Below are 17286 nucleotides of genomic sequence, written 5' to 3'. Positions count from 1 at the left end.
GCGAACAACTGGTATTTTTGTTTTAATGATCATGGCAGGGAGGCTGTCCCATTGCTTAGCTCAAGTAAGTCATACAATCGTTAGGAATTCAGTAAATGTTAACTATCAGTTACTGGTTGACTCGATGCCGATAGTATGTCATTATTTACAGATGAAGAATTGTCAAGCCACCATCATCCGCTACGGACCAGACTGTCAGCACATGTCCCCTCGTCGAGGTCGTGGCAATATGATTACATATACGATCACCACAGCAAGCCCGAACACTGTCATTTGCTGTAAAGTCCTCGCGTGTGGTGCCAAAAATTCGAGACGATGTTTTAATCGGATGAGACGTATGTATCCTGTTGGATGCAACAGACAGACCAGCAGCGCTATCACAGCCGTTCTACCTTGGCCAAGATTTCCCGCCGCTCATCCACGTGTCAGTTGTCTATCCGCTGGAGCACTACCAGTTTATTTCTCGTGGAATGCTTAATTGTTCTCTTTTGTAATTTTGCCAATTCAAAACAGAATTTTAAGAAATGTACATATATTCAAAAATAATATAGCATATGCCATTATTAAAACACATAGCGAACTTTAAATTGCATTTACTGAGCAACATTCTGCGTGGAGAATAAGTTTAAAACCCACTATATACAAAATTTAAAAGATTATAAGATTTCATTTATCAAAAATTAAAATCAAAAGACACAATAATTCGAACCCTGAGATCACCGTCCTATCTTTTGATTTTATATTTTGATGAATAGAATTTGCTTTTAATCTTTAAATTTTGTATGAAGTGGGTTTTAATTTTATAGAATATATCATAATCAACTCATTACATCATTTCGGCCATGCAACAACCCAACGTTTTACGGGATGTTAATATGTCGTAGATCCAAGAAAAAGTCGTTACTGGAGGATATGAAAAACGAATAACTGAAATCGAATGTGTCGTGATCGTCAGGTCCGAATCGACGCGTAACTCTCCAGTCTAAGTGATGAAAGTTGCCACATAAACATATCACCGTGTATCCTACGAGCAATTATCTGAATTCAGATTGCTCGTAGGTGTATTTAAGTACATATTTTCAATCAACCCCCGATTTAATCAAACGCAGTTGCGGATAAAGTATAAGATCGTATTTTACGGGATTTGCACAGTTTGGGAATAGCAAAATATCAGAACAACCAAGGTATCCAATCGGTATTACTATAAACAGTACTGGCTGATACGAGCAATCATCTCAACTTTGAGATGATTGCTCGTAGATGATACCTAATATACAAACTGTGTCGCTGATCATAAAATGACGCAACTATATAGGCCTAATAACTTGTTTGCAAATTACGGAAATTAACCCCATTTTTTTGTGGAAAGTTTGTAATGCCACATTCCCGCTTTCACGCTGCGTATGTCCAGTGCTTGAAGGAAATTTTTTTCTTAAGATTCGCACATTAAAGGTTTCAATCATGCAGATGACAATTTTAGGTTTGCTAATCTTACTGGGATGTCTTTCCTATTCTTCATCGCAGGTAATATGACTGTTTCAATAACTAACTAATTCACAAAAAAGAAACATATGCACAATATGCGTTGGAATTTATTTTCCTGTTTTGCAGATGACATGTAAAGCTCCGGTCAAACAGTACGGGCCAATATGCCGCGACAAATACGCTCGTAGAAGTCGAAGGGGGTATATTAGATATATGATCACAAGCCCAACCGTCATTTGCTGTAAAGTTCTGGCGTGTGGCCCCCATGGAAGAGATCAGTGCCGTCGACCTGTAGACATGGTTTTTACGGGATGCAAAATCGGCACCAACATTATCACTCTACGCTGGCCACAATATCCAGCAAGTCCGAAAATCAGTTGTTTTTCTGATGGGAAAGTACCAGTTCAATTCAAGTGGATGGCTGTTTAAAACTTGAAATTGAAACGATTTATGTATTCTCAATAATTGCGCTTGCTGCGTGGATTAAGAATTGCAGGAAAAATAACCGCCGAGGTCCGAAACTCTCAGGTAGAAAAAATATTTGAAGAACTTGAATAACTTAATAAATCTATATTCATTGAACAGAAAATATTTAACAGGAGACATTTCTAAATAGACTTCACTCTTAGCTTTGTCTTGATGAATGTACCAGAACTTAAAAATTCGGTATCAAACTTACATGTAGGTCGAGATCAATTCCTACGTATACTACTGTTGCATAATCTTATTTTGATATATCATGATATTAGGAATTCAGTAATAGGCCTACATGAATTAGATGCTTTTATGGCACAAATTTAACAGATCATTGGAGTGAGTTGTTTACATATAGCTGTATATTACAATTACACACCGATTAAATAGAAGCACCAGTAATTCGAAAGTATGTTTTCACTGTTCTTCTCAATGATAGGGAGTCTGAATTTGATCATCCAAACCAATGTTTGCCTTGACAATCTCTGTTCCAAGGAATATTACACAACCAGCACCACTCTGATTTACATTGAGCGCACATCATGTGCATACACCCACCTGTAAGCATCAAATGGATGTTACAACAAGTTAATAATACGTAGAATATCATTTCATTCAAATGACTATAGCGGAACATACCACCATGTTCAGTTTTCACTTTACAAGTAGGACACGGTTTTGTAGTTAATCTAATCAGCGCCTTACTCGCCTTTTCCCAACTTGCTTTCTCAGCTTGTTCAGCAGTGAATATTTTGCTCTGAGAAAAGGAATGAAAGTGAAATGTTTTTGAACGGTCAAAATTAGATATCGATTTATCTACAAATGATACCTACTAATCCACTTGCTGAAGGCGTATTTGTTAGCAATTCATCGCAATGCCCATCATGATATTCATTAAAACAGAATCGACAGAAAACAAACTACAAAATTCATCAAATTATTCGATTACCAGAACTGAAATGAGAAATGAAAATACAATGTTATCATTTAATGGTCTTACCCCACAGCCTTGCAAATGTGATTTCATACATTCAACTCTTCTTTGATCATGACCTGGATGAAAAGCAGCACAGCAGCGAGGTTTTGGGCAGACAATACCTCCATGTTTTAAGGTAAGTTCTTCAGCGCCAAAACTTTGGTATCGGTCATACTACAATTTACGCAGCCAAAACTGTATTCATACAATTTAATGTATAGGCTACTAAAAGAATTTACCTATTTTCAACCTACTTGCTCATTTCCTAATATCCTAAAGTGGTGAATCTCCTCAATAAAAGAATCATCACAACCTGCTGTGTAAGTAAATTTGAACTAACAGTTAACAAAAGCACACTAAACTAGTAAATAAAATGAGTGATGCATGTTAAGTGATTCAGCTACAATCTTACCTGGACAACGCAGGGTATAACCAATAGTTTCATGCTGAATGAAGCCTCTTTCATTTAATTTCGATAGACAGTAAAGCCGAAAACATTCTAGACATATACTGTGACCAGCATTACAACGAAATACAAGCACTAAATCTCTGAAAATAGTTTCAAAATCCTAAAGCACGTACCTACAATATACATTCAAAAGTAAAAACCTTCAATCTTCTACTTACGGAATATCTAGACAGGTGATACAAGAAACGCCCATTGAGTTTGGTCGAATGAGATGTAATGCAACAACAGTGTCATTTTCTCCTAGTGACGTATGCCCATGGCACTTGAAATAAAATTCCTGCAAAACAAAATCAATTGGGAAAATGAGCATGGTTGAAAAAGGCTTAAGTTACTACTCAGTCACTAGTCACAATTTCACCTACTGCAAATTGTCCATTACAATTTGTATCTTCACATTTGCCACTTATTTGTTTTTTCACCAGAACATCTTGCCAACAACTTGGATCCTAATTTACAGGTAAAAGCACAATACTTTAATTTTTCATCAGAATTGAGAATCAAATCAATAGCTTTTAACTCGAACATCTCAATGGTACCTTGTTTAATGTAAAAGCACCTTCTTTGCATGAGCAGCATCTGACTCTTAATTTCCCTGACTTGACTGTCCCACAAGGACTTTTACAGTATATGTAAAAATACTCATTCTCCTCACCAACTAATAATAAAAAGAAAATGTTTTCAATATCACATGAGAATAATAGATTATCACTATAATGTTTTGACATCAATATGAAACTAACCAGCATTCAATCTATGGTGATGTTCATCAGATACCTTCCTACTTCTGTTTCTTTTATCTGACAAAACAACATGGATAACAGTATTTTCGCAAATATCAAAATCCTGAAAAGCGAATATAGATGTACAGCGACAGGCGTTAAAGAATTTGAAAATGACAACGCATTGAAGCTGCATTACCTTCAATGGAGCGGAATCATCTATCAATTCTCGGCCAGCAAATATCAATTTTATGTCTTGGAGCTGATCGTTAGCAGACCATTTGACTTTACAACCATCAGGCGTGGCCTGTTGCAAATTATCAAACAGAGCTGTTTTCAATTCAAGCAAGCTTGAAGAACTGTTCACATTGACAACTATTGGGTCAGCCTTTCCATGTTTCACATTAATTTTAATCTTTTCGTCGGCCATTCAGGGCAAATGGATACGACTTGAGAGTAATAATTAGTTTGACACCTCTCACATCAACAGCGGCAAATCGTAGAGCATAACAACACAGTGACCAGCATATATCATCAGCGCCAAAGTAAAGTCCAAATCCTGAATTTAGGTTTTAACAAAAAATAGTTCCATATTTGAAATTACCACATTTTTCAGTTATTTGAAGATAAATTGTCAAAATTTGTAAGGCAAAGCTAAAAAATTCTCTTCATGTTGCTTCAAAAATCATATTGCTTGATATTTTCAATTGAAATAGACTATTATCAATCAAAATCAATACGCCCGGAAGTGAGCAGTGTATATTTACTATAAAAGTGTTGTTCGGTTATTTTTCGTAACAAGATTTTATTTCTAAATCTTCTAGACTAAAGCAGGAAAATGGCATTGTTTCGAGCAGTCAGCCACGGAATCAGAAATATTGAAGCTAGGACCAGTGCATCCGTAGCGAATTATCATAAAAATGTGAATATCTGATTGTTTTTTTACGCTATTTTTTCATAAATTCACGTGTTGCTCCTTTTTAGCAGTTCAGTTGACCTTCGTTCGTAAACTAACTACGCAGATATATAACGTTACGTAACAGTAACAGGCCATTAAAAAAGAAATGTTCCTATCTTTGCGAGTATGATCGGTTTTTCTACATTGAAAGATGGGTCAACTTCATTACAGAAATCCCTGTCTGTTCAGGAGTAATGGACTGTTGTAGCGTGTGTGAGTCAGTCGTGGTACGCAATCTGAATCTCTGTTTTTCCAGGTAATTGACCATTATGAAAACCCGAGAAATGTAGGTTCTCTTGATAAAAAGAGTAAGAAGGTTGGAACTGGACTTGTTGGTGCTCCTGCGTGTGGGGATGTTATGAAGTTGCAAGTAAGTAATCATGATTGAACATGGCTTATAGTCTATAGGTGACGGTAGGTTTATTCACATTTTGCTGATTTGTCCTTGCGTTCTAAAATAAGCTGTTCTTGCCACCTTCTTTATGAAACTAATTTCCATATATGAATTGATCTACTATCTAATTGTTTTATTCAGATTGAAGTTGATGATAATGGTAAGATTGTGGATGCTAAGTTCAAAACTTTCGGCTGTGGATCTGCCATTGCTTCCAGTTCATTGGCTACAGAATGGGTGAAGGGAAAATCGGTATGTGTAAATTGCAGATATTATCCCAGTTCAGATAATACTGTTAGGCCTGATTTAAACCTACAACTTTATAAACTGAATCCAGCATGTTTTTCATAGACTTCTATGACAACTAGGTGATATTGTAGTAAATATGAAAAGCATTTTTTTTTGTAGCTGGATGATGCAGGAAGGGTTAAAAACTCGGATATTGCTAAAGAATTATGTTTACCACCAGTGAAACTGCATTGTTCAAGTAAGTAAATGTAGTCATGTATTTTACTGTTTTTGTATGTTGAATGTTAAGATTCATTCTCATATTTTATTTATTTCAGTGCTGGCTGAAGATGCCATCAGAGCTGCTTTGAATGACTACAAATTGAAGAATGATATAGAAGATACAGAGAAAGCATAGAGCTATGAAAATTTCAATATGAAGCAATTTGTACATAACCTCTGATTGTATTCTCATTTTGTAGGATCTTTCGCTTTGGTGGAACAATTTCAGAAACTTATGGACCTATTACAAATGTATTATACACTGGACTAATCAATTCAAAACATCACTTTAGTTCCACCAAAAATTCATAGACTTTGAATGACTATGAAATTTTTGTTCCACTTCGAAAAGTTTCTGATAATGGCTTAATGTTATCTGTAAAGATCTGTGATATTATTTTCAGTGACATGTATCCGAGCTAGGCTATTTTGTGTACATAGTTTTGTAAATAAAAAACCCATGCTGTAGTTAACCTTTTGACATTTGAAGCCAGATAAATCATTAAGATCCTATTTTGTAAGAGTAATGAAAATTTGTATATTATTTTCACGATCATGGTACGAGCACTTGTGCTGCTTGAATTGCATTCTCTTTGCTTGTACATATTTGTGTGCCAGACTATAATAGAATAAATGTTGAAATACAAGTATTGTATGGATTTACATTTTTTTTTTTTTTGTACAAGAATTAGAATCCACTGAAATTTGGAACATTTTGGGACAAACAAAATTCATCTGGCTTGTGGGAAATCAGGACCGACGTCATTTTCTTGTATATTAATGATACAAATGGACTGCAAATATAGTCTGGATTACACCAAAATCCAAACAGGTTTGACTACTAATGGTTGGAATTTCAAAATCGTGTGTCGAGTAAAGACTTGAAACTAGACTGACTGTATCCAAAGCATACGACATGGTGATATTTCCCAGAGAATCTCACCGCCACAAGAAATATTGAAACAATGTTCAGTAAATGTTTGTTCTTTATTTTAAACTCATTTGTGAAATTTACACGGCAACTGAAAATGGATTTTTCATCCTTGAATTTTAGTTAACATCCTGCTAAATTTATAGAAATCCATTCAAATTACGAATGGTATGGTGTCAGATGAAGACTGGCAGTTAAAATAGTTCAGCAAGTATCTACAATTTATCAAAGAACACGCTATAGGCTAAAATCTAATATCTAAGAGGACAGTTTGTTAACTAAGATTTCCCATTCCATGTTCTCTTTGAAGTCTGCTACTATAGGTTTTAGAAACTAAATTCCACGCATCCATGTAACGATCCATACACATAGCTATACATTTCTGTTCTGAATTGTCAATAGAACTACCGGGTTTCGTGATGCATTTTTTAAAGCACTTGTCCGTCATTTTCTGAAGAAGTTCTTGGGCATTTGCAACCGCTATCTGTGCTTTAACCTGCTCTTTTAATTGTGCAGCATCGATTTGGCCCGAGCCGCCACCGCCAGCACCACCCAAAGGACTTGAAAAACTCATCTTCAATTCACCTGAAAAGATTCAAAATAATAATCCTAAAATCGATGTTCAAAATGAAAATTCCTCCAAAGAAGAATTTTGCAATCGGCTTTTTTTACTACATAGGTAATGAATAATAGGTAATATTATATACACATGTTGTACCACACTATTATGTCGACATGGCTGGCTGGTGTGAAGGTAATAAATTTAATTTAAATTTAAAATAGGCATACTTTTTATTCTCTTCACACCGGTAATATAAAACTAACTGAGGAAACAAAAAAAGAAACAATCCGAAAATGTCTTTGCATGTTACCAGCGAGCTGTCGTCGAAATTCTTTAATAATTCAAAGGACAAAACGTCTAGAAACTGACCGGTGCACCGCTGTTACGCGTGATTGAATCTTCACCGGAAGGTGGGGACATCTAGGCTAACAAATTCAATTCAAGCCTTATTTATCCTCATAATTGAAATCTCATTCAACTTTCCGTGAATTATATTCTCAGAAAAGCTGACAGTTGATAATGTAATATTTGCTAAAGATCACGTTATTTTGAAAGATTGTAGTTTTTACCGCCATCTAGCGGCCATCAAGCTCACTGGAACTCTTTGATTTTCACGTGTAAGCCCCTAATTTTCTCTCTTCCGCTAAAATGGGTTTTAGTAACAAGGTGCGTGACTGAATTTCGCTTAATTGCCATTTAAACGCAGGTTTAACTGAATATTCTTCTCAAATCTAGCCTATCATTCAGATAATGTTCCAACGTTTTCGGATCACAGTGTCGATAATTGATTTTATGTTGAGAAAATGAATTATCATATTATTTTAACTCGGATTTCCAAACCGGAAGTGCATCATGTCAATAAACTGAATTTATACACACACGTGAAATTTTGGTGAAAACTGTGTAATTTATTAAGTGCAGCTTCTTGGGTACTTTTGTTTGGTATTATGTTAAAAAAGACCTGCATATAGCTGCTATTCTATTTATCTGGCCCTGTGGCCGTGTATGTTGAGTGACAACAAATCATTGGACATTGCTTTCTCTTCTGGAGCCGTGGTCGTGGAGGTTAACTTCCCAACCATTGGCCTATATAAGGCTCATTATAGGGGGAAAAAAAGCTTATTGAAGTGGCCCTTCACTTCATTATGAATATTTGCCATGGATTATCAACGACAAGATAATAGTCTGTTTTTCTTTTTTTTGTTTTGCAGCCCTTGGTCATAGATGCAAGAGGTCATTTACTTGGCCGCTTGGCAGCAATTGTTGCTAAGTCAATCCTTCAAGGTATGAAGAAACTACAATAAAGTTTTTATCTGTGAAACACCACAAGAATATTCTAAGTTATTTGAAAGCTTATATCTTTTTCAATTAAATTGCAGGACAAAGGATTGTTGTTGTGAGATGTGAAGGTATCAACATCTCTGGCAGCTTCTACAGAAATAAATGTAACTATATTTTGTGTTATTGGCTGAAATTATGTATTTGTACATTCCCGGCAGAAAATAGAGATAGATTTCTTTTATTTTGATTTCAGTGAAATATCTTGAATTTCTGCGTAAAAGATGCAATGTAAACCCAGCTCATGGTCCATACCATTTCCGAGCCCCCAGCAAAATTTTCTGGAGAACTGTTAGAGGTTAGTTACACACTTGTATTGGCTTGATTACTTCCTGAGGTACTAGTCCTGACAATCCTAGAAAACTAGAATTGTACACTTACCATTGAACCTGGTCATTGATATTGGGTTAATCCTGGGTTATGAATATGTTCTTTGCCACTTGCACAAATCTTGTTCCTGATCGTTAGAATGAGACATTCACAAACTAAAATCCCATAAAATGTAGTCGTGCAACACGTGCTGAGGTTGATGTCGACCAACATTAAATGATAAGATTAAGTTTAAGGTTTTGTAATCTTCAACCAGTGATGATACCTTCTCCAATTAATTTTGAGGTGTAAACCAGTGATTTTGTATTTTATGCACTACCAACTGAGATTGAAAATATCAATTCCTTGACTACTTCTAGAGATTAAAATGCCTTAGTCTTCAACCAGTGATGATAAATTTCACCAAGTATTGTGAGGTGAAAACCAGTGATTTTACTTAATGCACTACCAACTGAGGTTGTAAAACTAAGTATTTACTTGTAGGACAACATAAACCACCCCGCTTAAACTTAATTCAAATTAAAAGTGATCATTAAATTTAGTTTTTGAAGTTTCAACCAGTGATGATAATTTCACCAAGTATTGTGAGGTGAAAACCAGTGATTTTACTTTATGCACTACCAACTGAGGTTGTAAAACTATAAGTACATGTATTTACTTGTACCAGAAAAACATAAACCACCCTTGTTAAACTTAATTCAAATTAGAAATGATCATTAAATTTAGTTGAAATATAAATGAAGTTTCAACCAGTGATGATAATTTCACCAAGTATTGTGAAAATCTGTGATCTTACTTTATGCACTACCAACTGAGGTTGACAACTATGTATTTTCCAGAAAAAAAGCGTTAACTTAGTCAAATGATAAAAATAATCATTTATTTTCATTTTTGAAGTTTCAACCAATGATGATAAATTTCACCAAGTATTGTGAGGTGAAAACCAGTGATTTTACTTTATGCACTACCAACTGAGGTTGTAAACTTCTTCTTTTTTTTTTGTTCCGAAAAAAACCCATTTAACTTAAAATCAAATGATCGATGAATTTCATTTTTGAAGTTTCAACCAATGATGATAAACTTCACCAAGTATGTGAGGTGAAAACCAGTGATTTTACTTTATGCACTACCAACTGAGGTTGACGAACTTCTAATTTGATATGAAACAATTATTAAGGAATTGAAATGGTCTAATCAACTAAAGAACATGGGATTAGCCAGCACTTTAAAGTGACAGATAATCTGTGCCTGTAGATCATTTGTTTCATGTCAGTGCCATATTAAATGTGTACTTCTTACCCCCGCTTTGTCTATGAAGTGGTGAAGTGGTAAGATTAGTACGCACATGCTCTTTCATTTGATCAATCAGTCTGGCTTAATAAGTCTGTGAGAAGAAAAGTTCAATCAGTGATGATAACCTAGTATCCCCTCCAGTTTTTAGTGATAACCTATGAAATATAGATGAACATGCAATATCAGCTAATGTTAAACAGTTTTCTTATTTTTTTCAATGATAATGATGTTGAATTAAGTTTTGATATCTGTTCAGTCATTAATGATGATTTATCCTTTACCTACAAAGAGGCAAAATGCCACTGATATAAGATGTGAATCTGAAAAAAAACTGAACACATATTTTCTTATTCTATCGGAATGAAGGAAAAATCGACAGTTGATTGTATGACATAAAATGTATTGTTATATATTGATGTCTTTTAATAGGTATGTTGCCGCACAAACTTTCACGAGGCAAAGAAGCGATGGACCGATTGAAGGTGTTTGAAGGAATTCCACCTCCATACGACAAAGAAAAAAGGATGGTTGTTCCGTCTGCTTTGAAAGTGCTAAGACTCAACCCCCGCAGAAAGGTTCGTAAAATATAATTGTCGAAAATGATCTCTCAGTTTATTTTAGGGGTCATTCATTTATTACGTATGCATTAGGGAAGGGGTCAGCGCAATTGCGTACTGTAATGCCTAATTTATATGAAAGAATGGCCGATTTTGCGTTTAGAGGGGAGGGGGTTTGAAAAAAATCAAATTTTATGCGTAATAAATGAATGATCCCATAGCAATCTATGATTATGATATTTACCTACATTGTTTGAGGCGATGCCGTCAATGATTCAAATTTATATATTATGAGTTTGCTTTCAATTGTCTTATAATATGCATAATCTATAGTACACATGTAGATAGCTGATGATATTGTTTTCATGTTTTCACAGTTCTGTGTCCTTGGGCGTCTGTCACATGAGGTTGGATGGAAATACCAGACTGTCATCGCAACTTTAGAAAAGAAAAGAAAGTTAAAGTCTAAACAATACTACACACAGAAGAAGCGTGAAACGGTAAGTAAAACTGGAAACCTTGAAAGTATCCGCAGTAGACTTAACTCAAATCGGACCTTTTGGGACCAGAAAAATGTGTTTGAATTTGAGTGATATCCCAGTTGGATGTTATGTATTTCATATATAGTGTCACAAAAATATTTCAAGAAAACATCCGAGTTGAACTGTTATCCAAGTAAAGCCTTGTAAAATTCTAATCAGAATTTGCATGAATGAGCGGAACAGTACCAAGTTAGAGAGCATTTATGTACATGTCCCTAATGGACCAAGAAAACCAATGATGATTGATATTATTACCTACATTGTTTGACACAAAATGATGAAATGATTATCTGAGGTTTTTGATTCATTCTGCAAGTGGTAAATCCATTTTCATAATCATTTTGTATTTATTAAATGGTTTTCTTTCTTTTCATCTTCAGGTACTGAAGAATAAAGCTAGAGAAAATGTATTAAAGAAGGTGGAACCGTACCAGAAAATCATGGAAAGTTATGGTTTCCAGTAATCTATTTGTACAGAATCTAAATACATGCTTTGAAAGAGAAATTATTTTGTTATTCATTGTTGTTACCTTTGTCTTTAATTGTTTTATACAACTGAGGATTTCTTTCGTCTGTGGTTAAAAAAATGTTCTCACTAAGGAATCAAGAAGTTGTGCAGAGAGGCTGCAGGATTCGAAACAAGAGTGTAGGCGTTTTAACCTTTTCCCCTGTGCACCACTGACAAAGCTACAGCTGATAAAAACGATCATAAATTTTAGAGACCCATGACTAATCTCACCTCTAATGTACCCCCCTGCCCAGAGTGTTGCGCTAATCCATTTAAATCAATGGAGTAACAGAAACGTTTTGTTACGAAATATGGGGTTAATTGTGTACACGTTTCCATAGCAGCGCCCCGCGCAGTACCGAGTGTAACAGGTGCGTGTATCAGTGCGCTAAGTTCTGTAACATCCCATATATTGGAATAACGGTAATAAGTTGCTGAGATAAATTAAACATATTATGAAATACTACGAAATTTAAAATATTAGCCTATTCATTTAATAAGAAATAACAGCTCAAATGCATAAAACCTTTTAACCTCGCAGGACTTTGTTTGGTGCGCAAGGTCGCGACGACTCGCGTACTTTCTAATGAATGAACTGTGTCAGAACTCGTACAGCGCTCGTAGTGTAGGCACGTACGATATCGCTCGCTCCTCTGTATTATGTTGACATAACGTAGGACATAAACAAGAGTACCGATTTAGATATAAAATAAAGTTTGCGAATCGAACAGGTTCAACGATGGCGGACGTTGACAAACCCGGGGATAAGGAGGCAAATAAGCCTGACAGTCCGAAACCAGATCAAGAAATTGCCCCTCCTCTCGTCAGCCTAAACATCAATATCAACACAGGGAAGTCAGCCGCCCCAGTAGCAGGCTCAGGTTTGTAGATTCATTTTGATTTTTTTAATTAGCTTATATCTTCCATTTTGTTCACAAACAAATAAGTTTAATTTTTGAAAATTGTAACGTGAGTAGGGTGGTTAAATTAGACTTTTTATTCCTCGTTCTATTTTTGAAGTCAGCAAGAAAGAAATGTATGTAGGCCCTATTTTATGGATCAGTAGCCTCATCCAAATCCATTTCCTAATGTTTTTTTGTAGAAAGGAAATCATCCATTATTCCTGCTGCTACTACAGGCAAAACTACTAAGGTAAGCCCTTTTTTTTCATTTATGATATAAAAACAATTACAATAATTTTTGTAGTTAGAATCATTTGAGTTCTATGTTAGAATAGACTTTCAGAATATACGCAGATAGAGAATATTATTATTATTAATTATACAATTAGTTTGCTTAATTGATAGCAGTAACATTGCGATGTGTGATGGAGCTATAATTAGTTTTGTAGATAGATTCTTAATTAACCATTTAAGTTCATTAAGACCAGGCCTTTTTTGATTACATGAAGCATATCTGTCACCCAGAATTACACTAAGAATGTCATGAAAACATGAAAAAAATATTTTTTACTGAATAGGCCTACTAGGCCTAGTCTAGTCTTCATAATTTTTCAAAAACTTCTTTTCATGATATTTTCGATGTAATTATTTGCAAAAAGTCAGTTTTGTTTCCCCAATCACTTGAATTTAATTCAATAAAATGTTTCTTTCTTAATTTGTTTGCTTTCCCTCCAAGATTTTATGTGGAAACTCAAGTGATAAACAAAAGATTCCTTTTTTTCTATAGAAAATATTCTTTAAATTTCAAATACTTTTGCTTGAAAAAATCAGTACTCATCAGAGTAATTAGAAAAAGGCCACATCCAACAAATGAATAGTATGAGATTTATAGAATGAAATTCAGTGAAAATTTAAACTTTCAGAGAATAAGTAATTCTCTAGCAGCTGTATCAGCTTTTGCCAAAGCGGTAAGAATGTACATACCGTTTGATTTGGATGGATTAGATATCTATTTCTACATATTAACATGATAATGGTTTTAATGTCTCTACCAGAAACTAATGAGGAGTCAGGAGGTTTGACATATGGTTAAAGATTCGGTGTTGTAATTGAAATTTATATAATTGAAATTTTATAATAATTCACTTCCTAATTTGTGTCGATTATAAAACTTGAGAAAACAATGTTGGGGAGTGAAATTGATTTCCTATAAGATATAACTCATGCTTCGAATCTAAAGGCAATTAGTTGAGGATATTTATAAGGGTGGGTTTAGAAAATTATTTAATCATTTTTTCAGAGATCTAAGGATAAAAAATTACAGAATATTTTGCGTGCCATTGAAACTTGTTGGTACCAGATATCTCTTACCTTATGATATTGAGTGTATTTTCTCAATTATTCTTTTGATTTAATATTCATTACGGATCCCAGCTACACATCAATGTGTGTGCGGTCTATGATATTACAATATTCATCAAACAGGTTCAATCGATTAATTGTTTTGTGGCGTTCATTGATCTCATTAAATTTTTGTGTGGGAATTGCTCCTTCACAGCTTTAACACGATTTAACAGTTTTGTGGTATAAAGGTTTTATTCCAGAGAAAAATGCAGCAGTCGTGAAGTGAAATGAGGGAGCATGAAGAGTTATCAGCTGGGCTGAATGTTTCAGATTTTCTCATGTTTGAATCATGTTCTATTAGCTGTGAACAGCATAGAACTCTGTCATGCAGCAAAGATCCGCATCAGTGACATCACTGAAATCAGTTTCTAGAAATGATCGCAGGAAATTTGTGCGCTTTGGTGTAATTATTAAAATATATATGTTTTATATTTCCTATGACACCAGCATTGATCAGTGTTTCATTATCTATCCTGGATTCTTTTCAAGAAATGGATTCTACTATTGCATTTCAGGTGCAACCAAAGAAAAATGTTGTTCTATCTGGTGAGGCCATGAAAGAAATGGCAAAACAAGCTAAAGCCAATAAAGAAGAACGCAGGTTACAGGTAAAAAACACATTTTTGATATTTTGTTTTCGAGCTGTTGTGAAAATTATGTCAGAATGTTTATCTTGTAACTTAATAACTAGCCCCTATATTGGATCACATAGACATGATTATTGGATGGACTTTTAATCATACATAACTAACACCTATTCAGTTCTATTCTTGATGTTAAGGTTCATTTTAATGTCAATAGATATTTATTTCTTAAGTGACCCTTAATCTGGCACAAATAAGAGAACCATCAGACAGTGCACATAGATATTCTTCCTTCAGAACATAATCGTTTCAATACTTCTTAATCCTTCAACGAGTCTATCCAAAATCAGCGATGCATGTTTTTATAATCCTGACGAACCTCACAGCTTTGAGTATAAAATCTTCCAAGGAATTTTATGTCTTGTAGTAGTGTGTGTCTTTTGTATGTAATCTTATGAACTTCTAGATTTCTTCCCCAAGTTCTCCAGCTATATAACGTGTATTATATATCTGGAATGAACTATGAATATAAAATGTTTGTAGGCCACACTGAGTATAATCGAATCCAGGGACAGTTGCCATATGAAGCTGTGTGATTTAAATTAATATTTGCTGATGTGGAATGGGTAATTGAGTTTGATGATGTCAACTGGTCATTGATCGGTACCACCAGTTTAATATCCTGTCTGGTAATCAATGCCATAAAACCAGGGACAAACAGGAGTCACATCATTTCTTAGTTTATCGGGTGTTAGAGTTTATAGGCTTAAATACCCGCAAGTTGAACTGGCTTAATTGTGTACTATTTGAATTCACAGTATGCCTCAATCAGCTCATTGCGAGACTTGACAAATAATTGGTCTAATCAGTTTTCATGTATTTACTGTGGCAACAAGCATTACACAACGGTTTCGTAAATGCCATTGAGCTGTTGTAGTTCCTAAAAAATTCACCACTTTTTCAATCCTGTTTGAAAATGCAAATGGTCTTTATACCAATATTCTCTAGATGAAAAAATAGACTAATTTTCCTCGCTTATGAAAATTCTTTTCATAAGAATATCGCAACAATTTTTTTTCCCAGACATTTTCTTTATCAGTGCCATGATTGGGTTATTTTACGCTGTTTGTGGTAATGCCTATTGTAGAAGATATTTTATTACCTTTTTGCAAATTTAGAATACCGCTAAGTTCTACAGTTACACCTTAATATATGTGTGTTCACTAATGAATGCTTAAGAATGGTGGTAATGTTGTGGCATGGTCATTAATCACTCTTGCCGTAAGGCAGTATTATACTTGAAAAGTTTTTTTTCTCAAATTGAAAAATACACAATGAATAGACAAATATGAAAGAATGTACATGTACAAACTATTATGTTCATTGATTATGGACAAATTTAGGCAAATCCACTTTTTTCTTATGACTTTTGTTTGCAAATGTTTTAAACTTGTTATTTCAGTGTGATGCCAGGCATAACTGGATATTTGAAAAGGTAATATGATCAATATTTGGTTATGATATGCATTGAATTTGATTAGGCCTATCTCCACATCTGATTAGTTGATTTTCATTTTGGTTTACAGCTTGCCAATTCCTTGAGCATTGAGATAGCTGCAGTTGAAGATGCTGTCCTCAGTGATGAGAGGGTAAATATCTGAAAAATTCTCATTTTCCGTTTGAAAATTAATTCTGTTTGACCGGTATAAATTTCTATTTCATATACTTTTAGTTTGATTTGATTGAGGAGTTCTTGGCTGCGGATGGTTCAAGAAAATTGTTATTCTATTATCAAGAGCCCGTGGTATGGCATATATGTACATAACATTAATGTCCTGAAATATAGTTCTTTGATTGATTTATGACACTAAATGTTGGTTATTTATTATAGCGGGATATTCAATCAAGGAATGAGTCGTCTAGTCTTCAAAATACACAATCACAGAGAAAGTTAATGTTAACAACAGGAACTGCTGAGGTAAATAGGAAACTTCAACAAAATAAAGCTGTATTCAATGCATGATTTCATTTTGAAATTTCCATGTTATATTGTTTTCAGCCACTGATTGGTGTTTGTTACTTCTTCCTTCGATCAACTGATAAAGCAATTTCAACTGCTAATATTGGCACTGAACTGAATTTTGGCAGTATGGATTGTAGTGCTGGACGCCTGTTACAGGGATTTCAGACTACTATGTCAAAAATTCTGTTGCCTGCTCTACAAGCTCAAGAGGTAAGAATGCAGATTTTTATGTTTTAACCTGCATTCAGCATCAAATGAAGTGTCCAACTTATCCAACTCAATTTATCTCTATCAGAGCTGGGGAAGTCTAAAAGATGACAGTCAAGT

General features: G+C 34.5%; 3 protein-coding genes and 7 non-coding genes across 10 annotated transcripts; 9 read left to right on the top strand and 1 right to left on the bottom strand.

Moving 5' to 3' along the window:
• Positions 1-2072: 2072 nt before the first annotated feature.
• LOC141898208 (E3 ubiquitin-protein ligase parkin-like) lies at positions 2073-4663 on the bottom strand. Its single transcript, XM_074784028.1, has 11 exons — positions 4323-4663; positions 4145-4247; positions 3941-4059; positions 3767-3850; positions 3563-3681; positions 3348-3484; positions 3190-3251; positions 2960-3109; positions 2793-2879; positions 2599-2716; positions 2073-2517 (listed from the first exon to the last, which is right to left on the bottom strand). Exons 1-11 carry the CDS (start codon positions 4551-4553, stop codon positions 2414-2416), a joined length of 1314 nt encoding a protein of 437 aa, XP_074640129.1. The 5' UTR covers positions 4554-4663; the 3' UTR covers positions 2073-2413.
• Positions 4664-8079: 3416 nt separating this feature from the next.
• On the top strand, positions 8080-12054 carry LOC141906487 (large ribosomal subunit protein uL13-like). Its single transcript, XM_074795806.1, has 7 exons — positions 8080-8144; positions 8690-8762; positions 8858-8923; positions 9013-9114; positions 10869-11014; positions 11374-11496; positions 11919-12054. Exons 1-7 carry the CDS (start codon positions 8127-8129, stop codon positions 12000-12002), a joined length of 612 nt encoding a protein of 203 aa, XP_074651907.1. The 5' UTR covers positions 8080-8126; the 3' UTR covers positions 12003-12054.
• Positions 9395-9478, top strand: LOC141898171 (small nucleolar RNA Z195/SNORD33/SNORD32 family). The gene has a single exon (XR_012618522.1). It is a non-coding gene; the product is annotated as a small nucleolar RNA Z195/SNORD33/SNORD32 family (small nucleolar RNA).
• Positions 9526-9607, top strand: LOC141898175 (small nucleolar RNA Z195/SNORD33/SNORD32 family). Its single transcript, XR_012618527.1, has one exon. It is a non-coding gene; the product is annotated as a small nucleolar RNA Z195/SNORD33/SNORD32 family (small nucleolar RNA).
• On the top strand, positions 9700-9780 carry LOC141898172 (small nucleolar RNA Z195/SNORD33/SNORD32 family). Its single transcript, XR_012618523.1, has one exon. It is a non-coding gene; the product is annotated as a small nucleolar RNA Z195/SNORD33/SNORD32 family (small nucleolar RNA).
• Positions 9892-9967, top strand: LOC141898173 (small nucleolar RNA Z195/SNORD33/SNORD32 family). The gene has a single exon (XR_012618524.1). It is a non-coding gene; the product is annotated as a small nucleolar RNA Z195/SNORD33/SNORD32 family (small nucleolar RNA).
• On the top strand, positions 10046-10127 carry LOC141898176 (small nucleolar RNA Z195/SNORD33/SNORD32 family). Its single transcript, XR_012618528.1, has one exon. It is a non-coding gene; the product is annotated as a small nucleolar RNA Z195/SNORD33/SNORD32 family (small nucleolar RNA).
• LOC141898174 (small nucleolar RNA Z195/SNORD33/SNORD32 family) lies at positions 10209-10289 on the top strand. Its single transcript, XR_012618525.1, has one exon. It is a non-coding gene; the product is annotated as a small nucleolar RNA Z195/SNORD33/SNORD32 family (small nucleolar RNA).
• LOC141898177 (small nucleolar RNA SNORD34) lies at positions 11766-11839 on the top strand. Its single transcript, XR_012618529.1, has one exon. It is a non-coding gene; the product is annotated as a small nucleolar RNA SNORD34 (small nucleolar RNA).
• A 2789-nt stretch (positions 12055-14843) lies between the features above and the next one.
• On the top strand, positions 14844-17196 carry LOC141914936 (dynein axonemal heavy chain 5-like). Its single transcript, XM_074806288.1, has 6 exons — positions 14844-14960; positions 16399-16431; positions 16523-16585; positions 16669-16740; positions 16828-16914; positions 16996-17196. Exons 1-6 carry the CDS (start codon positions 14844-14846, stop codon positions 17194-17196), a joined length of 573 nt encoding a protein of 190 aa, XP_074662389.1.
• Positions 17197-17286: the final 90 nt, after the last annotated feature.

Source organism: Tubulanus polymorphus, chromosome 1, assembly GCF_964204645.1.
Source record: "Tubulanus polymorphus chromosome 1, tnTubPoly1.2, whole genome shotgun sequence".
Lineage (NCBI taxonomy): Eukaryota > Metazoa > Nemertea > Palaeonemertea > Tubulaniformes > Tubulanidae > Tubulanus > Tubulanus polymorphus.
The sequence above is the reverse complement of the archived record's forward strand: the minus strand, read 5'-3'. Positions and strand labels throughout refer to the sequence as shown.